The sequence below is a fragment of the Tarenaya hassleriana genome, unplaced genomic scaffold, assembly GCF_000463585.1.
Source record: "Tarenaya hassleriana unplaced genomic scaffold, ASM46358v1 Cleome7, whole genome shotgun sequence".
NCBI classification, from domain to species: domain Eukaryota; kingdom Viridiplantae; phylum Streptophyta; class Magnoliopsida; order Brassicales; family Cleomaceae; genus Tarenaya; species Tarenaya hassleriana.
The window spans coordinates 4,549,599-4,558,080 of record NW_010969548.1 but is presented as its reverse complement, the minus strand read 5'-3'; the positions used below and the strand labels follow the sequence as shown (position 1 = coordinate 4,558,080).

The 8,482-nt window shown below is 35.6% G+C and overlaps 2 protein-coding genes across 2 annotated transcripts in view; both read right to left on the bottom strand.

Annotated features, from left to right (window-relative positions):
• Nucleotides 1-639: 639 nt before the first annotated feature.
• Nucleotides 640-2,542, bottom strand: LOC104801410. The gene is made up of 2 exons (XM_010524679.2): nucleotides 2,175-2,542; nucleotides 640-1,235 (listed from the first exon to the last, which is right to left on the bottom strand). Exons 1-2 carry the CDS (start codon nucleotides 2,474-2,476, stop codon nucleotides 773-775), a joined length of 765 nt encoding a protein of 254 aa, XP_010522981.1. The 5' UTR covers nucleotides 2,477-2,542; the 3' UTR covers nucleotides 640-772.
• Nucleotides 2,543-6,868: 4,326 nt separating this feature from the next.
• LOC104801409 (DNA replication licensing factor MCM2) overlaps nucleotides 6,869-8,482 on the bottom strand; it is a 5,207-nt gene continuing 3,593 nt past the window's right edge. The window contains exons 12-17 of the mRNA XM_010524678.2: nucleotides 8,327-8,411; nucleotides 8,096-8,233; nucleotides 7,875-8,000; nucleotides 7,596-7,778; nucleotides 7,264-7,425; nucleotides 6,869-7,164 (exon numbers count right to left, since the gene is read on the bottom strand). Coding sequence (XP_010522980.1) covers nucleotides 7,039-7,164; nucleotides 7,264-7,425; nucleotides 7,596-7,778; nucleotides 7,875-8,000; nucleotides 8,096-8,233; nucleotides 8,327-8,411 — 820 coding nt within the window. The 3' untranslated portion in view covers nucleotides 6,869-7,038. The remainder of the gene's footprint in view (nucleotides 7,165-7,263; nucleotides 7,426-7,595; nucleotides 7,779-7,874; nucleotides 8,001-8,095; nucleotides 8,234-8,326; nucleotides 8,412-8,482) is intronic.

Genomic DNA, 8,482 nt, shown 5'->3' with positions numbered 1-8,482 from the left:
GTGTTGAAATATAATATTTTTCGGTCCATTTCCAAGAAAAAAAAATTAATAGAAAGGGGCGAGCATTTGTGGCGTTGAAAAAAAAGAAGAATAAAAACTTTCGTAAGTGACAAGGTATCGTTGACGTTTCCGTACACATTTAGATTTAGGGCTTCCCAGTTCTTGAAAACCAATTTTTTTTTCCTTAAAAGAAAGAAGAAGATATTTGGTCATGCTTTTTAAATTTCAGATATTTCACATGTAACACAATTGTATATGGTTCTAATTATGAATACTTATATTTGAGATTTCGGATAATTCAAAAAATTACATAGTTAAAAAAAATTAAAGCAACGAAATATGCCTCAGACATATATCAAATGTTATAAATATCCGAAATTCAAAACTAACCCCCACACTAAAATTATGCTATAATTTTACTTCACAAACCCTATAAGTATTACTCAGTTGTTTTGTGCATATTTTATAAATAATATTATCCTTTCACAATTACAAAAAAGGATCTACAGAGTTGTAAATAATATTACACACACATACATACATATTATATATATATATATATATATCCTATATTCTAAACCAAATATTTGTATTTTAGGATATCTGGATTTTCTGTTCGATTATTGAATTAAGTTCACATTGTCAAACAGAGAATTCCTTCATATTCGGACAATTAAAAAAAAAAGGTGTAAGTTTATGAGATGTGTAAGAATTCAGACCAATAATAACACATTTTCACCACAGCAAAATTCATCACAACTTGTATCTATTATCACTTGCTTTTCTCAACATGAGAACCATCTACTGCGTTAGCGCTGTCACCTGATCGAGCAGGAGGAGACGCATCCATTGTCGAAATCCGGGCTGCGTACTTTCTGATCCTCATGGAAATGAGAACACTTGAAAATATCCCGAGTACCGGGAAAACATAAGCCATCAGTTGGGTTTTCGGCTGGCCAGCTGCTGAAGTGACCGCAATACTTGCGAGGCTTCCCACCGATGCGTTCTGTATGATCATCGGGAGGCAGCCCATGACCGTCGGGAGGAGGAAATCCGCCAAAAACCTCACCTTGGTGGCTGCCAATGCATAGTTTATGATGTATGAGGGAATAGGGGAGAATCTCGCGAGAAGGACAAATTTCCAACCATCGCGCTCCACCCCTGTTAAGAGCACATTGAAGTATTTGTTTCTCTGTGCCCATCCCATTGCTGAACTTGAACTCCTAAAGACTAACCTGATAAGATTCAAGTTCAAACAAAAATGGAAAGTGAGCACAATTCCTAAATTTCCAAGAGAGAAAAGAAAACTGCATATTATAAATCGAATGTCTCAGCTCCAGTGGATGCTTGGACTTTGGTGAATATAAGATTCTACATACTTAGTTCTCAAATACATCCAAGAACACCATATGTTCCATATCTGACACAAACTATCTTCAACTGATTTAAAATCTTGAGGCATTCATTTCCTTGATCTTTTGCAAGTGCATCCCTCTTCCTCTTAACCAGATAACCAGCAATGAAATCATGTTTTCATTGAAAGGTCACTTCCTATGGCACAACATTCGGAAATCGAGTAGGGAAACCTTGTAACATACTCATATCTTTACCTTTCAGAAGAATCAAAACCGATTAATAAGTATAATTGACTGTTGTATACCTCACCATATATATATATATATATAAAAGCTTAAGCTTCAAAGAAAAAAATGGGTTACATAAATTAAAGAAGCTAGCGTGAGCAATAGAAGAATTGATTTCAAGAAAAACACATGTATGTGCCCAATTCATTATTCCAAAGCTTGACAAAAGAGGAAGAAGATGGGTCGAAGAAAGGAACAAACTTTTCTTTTCCCTGTACAGACAAATGTTGTGATGAGTTCGGCTCAAGTTTTACGAGGAAAAAGAGGATTTCACTACTACATTGAACAGGGAAGAGACTCCCTTCCTCTAAATTCTCCGATAGAACTAAAACTAAGCCCTGATCATTCTTCCCTAGAAAAAGAATTCAACTTCGCCAAACCCTAGAAGCGATTCTGAAAATCAGATACAAACTACAAAGCAAGTCCGATCGAAACGGAGACAATGCGGATCACGAAACCAAACAGTTGCCAAGTTCGATAAGATGGAAAACCGATACAGAGAACATAAGGCAGGGAGGGAGGGGGAGAGACCTGCCGATCCAGAAAGAGAGAGAAGCTGCGAGGACTTTGGCGGAGAAAACACAGATGATGGCGGGGAGGAAGCCGAAGAATCCAGGAGCTGCAGACTCGAATACAACGGCGTAAGGGAGGCAGAGAGCTAGGGTTACGGTGTGGACGGCAACGTACGTCGGAATTGCCCAAATCCCGAGCCGCTCCGAGAGCTCCTTGAGCGCGTTCATCACCGGGCCAATGTCCCAGCCGTAGTGCTTGGTCCCTTGCCTCAGAACCGCAACTACCGCCACGGCCGTCGCAATCATCCACCATTTCGCCATCTTCCGCGATCGTATAGATTCGAGCCAGAGCAATTGAAGGAAATGGAGACAGAGGTGGTAAAGTGCAGTGGGCTAAAATGGGCTGTTTTTGTTTGTTAAATTGATTTGTTTATTTTCATTAATGGGCTCTTTATTAACCTTTTACGGGCTTTATTTTTCTCTTTTTCTTTAATCTCCTCGGCCATGGATGGGAAAACTTAGAACAATTTGGTAGGGAAATAGCTGATATACCCTCTCAATGCTATTTGTACTTTTAGTAATATTCTCGAAACAAAAAATTAAACAAAAAACAAGACATAAACACGCTCAAATATTTATAAAAAGACTAAAAACCCTTCTTTTTTTAATTTAAAAAATTCAAAATAAAAAAATAAAAGTAACAATTTTATTATTTTCTCTCGTAGCTCTTTTTTCTCTCTCCTACATTTCACCATTTTTATTCTGTCTCTAAAAAAATCAAAGATTTTCATTGTTAAATCTCTATTTCCCTTCAGTTTTCTTTAAAAATTTTCGTATTCTCTTTAAATCTTCGACTAGATTTGAGATTTAAAGAAGAAAAAATGACGATAACGAAGAACATGACTTCAAAATCATCTTTATTTTATTTCACCTTTATCATCTTTATCCGTTCTCTCTCTTATTTTCATCTTCCTCTTCAATTTCTCTTTCGTTCTTTCTCTCAAAATCATCGAACTCTCCTCCTTCTCTCATAAATTTCGTTTACCCATCGAAATCTTAGGTTACATCAGAGATTGAAAGAAAAAGTAACGACGAGAGCAAAGAACATGATTCAAGTTCATTTTCCTCATAATCTTCGAACTTGAATGAGAACTGTATGGTAATTAAATTTCGATTTCTTTTCAGATTTGTTTGATTTGAGATTTCTTTCAATCGAATTGAAGGTGGCTTCGAGATTTGACCGATAAAGTATTAGAGTTTTGGATATTTTTGAAATTTTAGAGATTTTGAAATAAAATGTTGGGTTTGTGGTTAAAATTGAGTGAAATTGGTGGGTTCCGGTCATAAAATTATTTAGGACAGTCATATAGGTCACAATACCATATGGGTCGATGTTTGGATGTATGGATGACATGAGGATTCAAAAGACAAGGTCACACGGTCAGAGTCATAAAGCGGTTGTGGAAGTCAGGACTGGATACATTACGGAGTCCAAGTTTCGGGAAAGAGCTTATGTCAGACGGAATATGGATCACAGATATTGTAAGTTTATACGGTCACATGGTCACATGATCACACAATCATATAGTCACATGGTCACACGGTCACATGATCACATGGTCACATAGTCACATGGTCACAGTGTCACACGATGATATCTGGATAATATTGCTGGCATATGTTATGTCATCTCGTTCCGACAACGTGTCTCTTGGCTAGATCAAAATCTTTCTCTGATGGTGATGTACTCGATATTTAGTATGTGGAGGGACTACCGCAAAATGATAACGGTTGTGAATACGGTGCTTTTGTAATCAACTATGTTGAAGCGATTTATAGAGATAAAGAGCGTACGTTGTGCCCCTTGATATGCGACGACAATGTCATGTTGATCCGTGAAAAAGGTGGTGACTACAATATTTGTCCGTGGTAGGGTTCAGAGGTTTCACACGAAGAAAGTGCTAACTTTTATGTTACCAAATGCTTTGTTTATTTTGTTTTGAACCCTAATTATGATCTTTTTTGTTTGTTTGATAGTATGAAGTTTTATTTTTGGTTTTTGTTTATTAAAAATATAAATTTATTTATATTTTAAAGAAAAATTTGGGTTGAAATTGTTGTAGAGAAAATTTTGGACTTAAAATGTTGGAGGGAACATATATACGATTGAATTTAAAGTGGAGGAAAAAAATGTCTCACAAAAAAACTGCATTTTTAGATGATTTTATGTGAAAGTGCAGTACACCAAAATATGTTGAATTTTGTTAATAAAAAATCTGAATTTTTTAATATTTTACAGAAAATACTGGTTAAAAATGTTGTAGGTAAAAATTTGAGGTTAAAAATTGGGAGGAAAAAATATAGGGTTAAGAGAAAAATTATATAGGGTTGAATATTCAAATTGGGTCCCACATTAAAAGTAAAAATAGAAATAATAATTGTGGACCCCACAAAACATAAAAATATAGTGAAATTCTGACTAGTTCTTTGTGTGGATCCCACGATACATTTCGGTCACAATGAGTCACAGTCGGTCACAACCAGTCACAACATTCGATCTATGCGATTTTTGTTAATTTAATCACTTTACAACATCTTTCATAAACCTATTTTATATTGTTTCGAACATTAAAATATGGTTTTTACGATTTTTATGTTTTAAAGTTGTTCTTTCAAATCTGTTCCTATATGTTTTATAATGTTTTATGAGTATTTTTGATAAATTTGGTATATTTTATCTATAAACCCCTTTAAATATTTTGAAAATTTTTCACACACTATATATTTGATATATAAACTCTGATAAACCACTCCAAAGTTTAAAAATTAAATTTTGGCCTGTATTTATCAACACATTTTGGTCACGGGTCACAGGATCGGTCACAATGGTCACACAGTGCAAAATTGCACTTCGGTCACATGATCACAGGCTAGTCATAATGGGTCACAACGATGACTCATATGAGTCAACTTATTTAGTGTGTAACAAGAGTCACATATATGCGAAAGTAAATAGAAATTATTGGGTAGCTAAATTTACTCAGAATTATTTTAACACTTATTATACAAAAATTTTAACACATTATTGTACAAACATAATGCAACATTATTATACAAAGATTTTTGGACATTATTATACAAAAGTGTTTTAACATATTATTACACAAATAAAGTACACTATTATTAACTAAATTTTGTCTCTTTCTTCATTCCAAATTAGGCGTATTCTCCGACATTGTCGATGTTGATGTTCCTTTTGCATAATGGTGTACTGTATTTATATAATAATGTGTTCATAAATAAGTTCAGATACAAATTAGGCGTTCTCTCCGACAAGTTCATAAGTAAATCCAGATACAAAATAATCAAAAACAAAAAAATGAAAGTTCATAAATTAGAGTTTTACGAAACAAATAAAAGGGAGTCATAGTGAATGTCCAAACACAAAAAACAAATCATTTGGTCAAGTAAAAGTTCACGCTTTCTTCATCACCTTGCCATGAACAATTATTGCGGTTGCCAACTGTTCATGGATTATGGAGACATTGTCGCACATATCAAGGGGCACAACGTTTGTTGTTTACCAAGATAAATTGCATCAATATACTTTATTGCAAAAATACCACATTCACAATCGTTATCATTTTGCGGTTTCTCTCTCCTCCCGTTGTAGACTTTCTCTTAGCATTCATGTAACACTTTGTATACGGTGTTAGGGTTTAAGGGCTATGTGGCTATGTGACCATGAGACCGTATAATCGTATGACCATGAGACCGTGTGACCGTGTGACCGTGTGACATTGTGACCCTTATGACCTATGTCAACCATTATCCTAATGGCTCGTGACCCATATGACTATGTGACCGTATGACTATGTAACCTTTATGACCCATCTATTGTGATCCGTATTATTGTTGTAATCCATGACCGATATGCACATTGTTACATTTGTGTTCTATATGTCCATTCTGACTATTGTGATAGGTAAACTGTGTAACCCATGACTTAATTATATTCTAAAAATACTTAAATATAGATTTGACACAGATCTATGACAAAACTTAGTAAATAATAAAAAAATACAGAAAAAACGTTAAAACCATCAATATTCATAAAAAAGACTGGGATTTCGATCACCGCTTGTATATTTCTAAGTTTCTATTTGATTTCATACAGATTTTGTTATGATTTCGTCAAATTTGGAAGGAAAAACCTCAATTTCAGAGGAGAAAGAAAACAATTCAAAGAGAGAAAGTTTCATCGAAAAAGAAGCATGGAGAAAAGAGAAATCCTAGTTGAGGAGGGAGAATACTAATTTTGATTTTAAAAAATAAATATAAAATAATATTACAAAATTATTTTGGTCAATACACATTTGAGATGGTATTTTAGAAGTAAAAAATTTTTTTTGGATAAGAAGAAGATAGGTCTAAAAGTCCGTTTAACACATTGAGAGTAAAAGGGATAATGCCCCATTTGGTTATGGTTTCGATTTATTCCTTTTTTATACATTCTATTTTTTGTTATAATCAGAAATTTTGATCCAACTATATCTTCCAAAACCCAGAGACATACTTGAAATTACGCACTTACTCTCCAACCCGATGCTCGAACATGAAACCTTTAGAACAAGTGATACGTCAACCAAGTATCCGGCGGATATCTAAACCCCTGCCGCATTCTGCGTGAATCCTACAATTCGGATACCGACCTGATCGAAAACCGAAATCGACTACACCGAATACCCGACTGATCCTAACAGGCTCTCATGTTCTAAGGAGAGAGAATTTGTCATGGGATGTAAGAACATTTTAACATTTTAAAGTTACGAGGAAGAAAGCATTCTTTCTTTGCACATAACCACGTTGACATTGATAAGTTTTCACCAAGTGATTGACCTTTTAGGACACCGGATCTTCTTAGTATTGTTGTCCAACTCAAAGTTTGCTCGGGCGAAATCGTTGCTCGAGAAAAACGCCGTTAGATCAGTGATATCGTACTCACGAGCCTGCATCATCGTCATAATCATTGTGCAAAATATATGAAGAGCTCTTTTCTTGATTCCATCCATAAAAATATGGGTTAAATATCGAACTTTGGTGGTTACCTTTGTATGCAGATCTTCAACCTTCACCTCGATATAAGCCGCCCCTGAACCAGGTCCTGATATGATTTCTTCGAATTTCAAAGCATTCTTCACGAGCTCCTTGAGGAGTACGAACAGCAATGCATTGTAGTCCTTTTTGTACGATATGTATTTCTTGAAGCTCTGTTCAAAAGGGGACGTAAATCAAGTTTTCACCAAATCCGAATTCATAATACTCCCCCTTGTGATCAACTATAACTAAAAACTATACTTAATTCAGGTTCTTGCCGAGAATCCGATGTAGTAAGAGAAACGAGGCGAGGGCATATACAGGAGAGTTGAGGCGAAAATACCTCTCTGAGAGCTTTCTGAACACCAAACTTTTGAGTTGATATGAAGGAACCAAGAAGGACCTGAATGGCCATATTAACATCTTCTTCTTTCACATGTTGCCGAAGATGCATTCTGGCGTGTGCTTCGGCCATTCGGATCATGGACTCGAGGTGCCTTGTGGCAATAGAAACTCCTTGTCCATTCTAAAACAAGAAAAACAAAACAAATCATGACAAATTTGGTAAAGAAATTCACCCTTCATCACAGTTAAGAAAGAATGTATGGAGCAGAAACTTTACCATTGAATCTCTTCTCAGATCGGCATAAACGTTCTCCAGCTTTTTGGCATCTATTTCGTGCAGCTTTGGGAACACATACAACTTTGCATATGTTATGTATTTCTTCAGGAGATCCTGGGGAAGTATCTGTATAAAAAAAGGAAGACGAACCATGGGATCATGCAAGGAAAAGTTGCAGCAACATGTGATGTTCTACTCATAACTTAACTACACTCACAAACCTCTGGATCTGTGGAGTTAGCAGATTCCTGTATGTTTCGGGAGATGTCTTCCATCTTTTCACCTTTGGGTTGTGATTTGAAGTGACTGTCGACAACGAATGACGCAAGCATTTCGTCTGTGATTGGGTCGACCACATCCTGCAGCAACCCATTACAGATTTGTCATGCAAACTGTAAAACTTCATCATCAATACCAAAGGCGAAAAAGAGAGCCTAGGTGTTCAGACAGACCTTTACTACGCATAAGATATCAAAACGAGAAAGGATTGGATCTGTCAACTCGACATTTTGTGCAAATGTCTTGGACGAATCATACCTGAAATGACAAAGAGTCAAAGACCGGAGAAAGATTAGAAATTGGTTTCGATTCAATCATCAGTTCAGCAG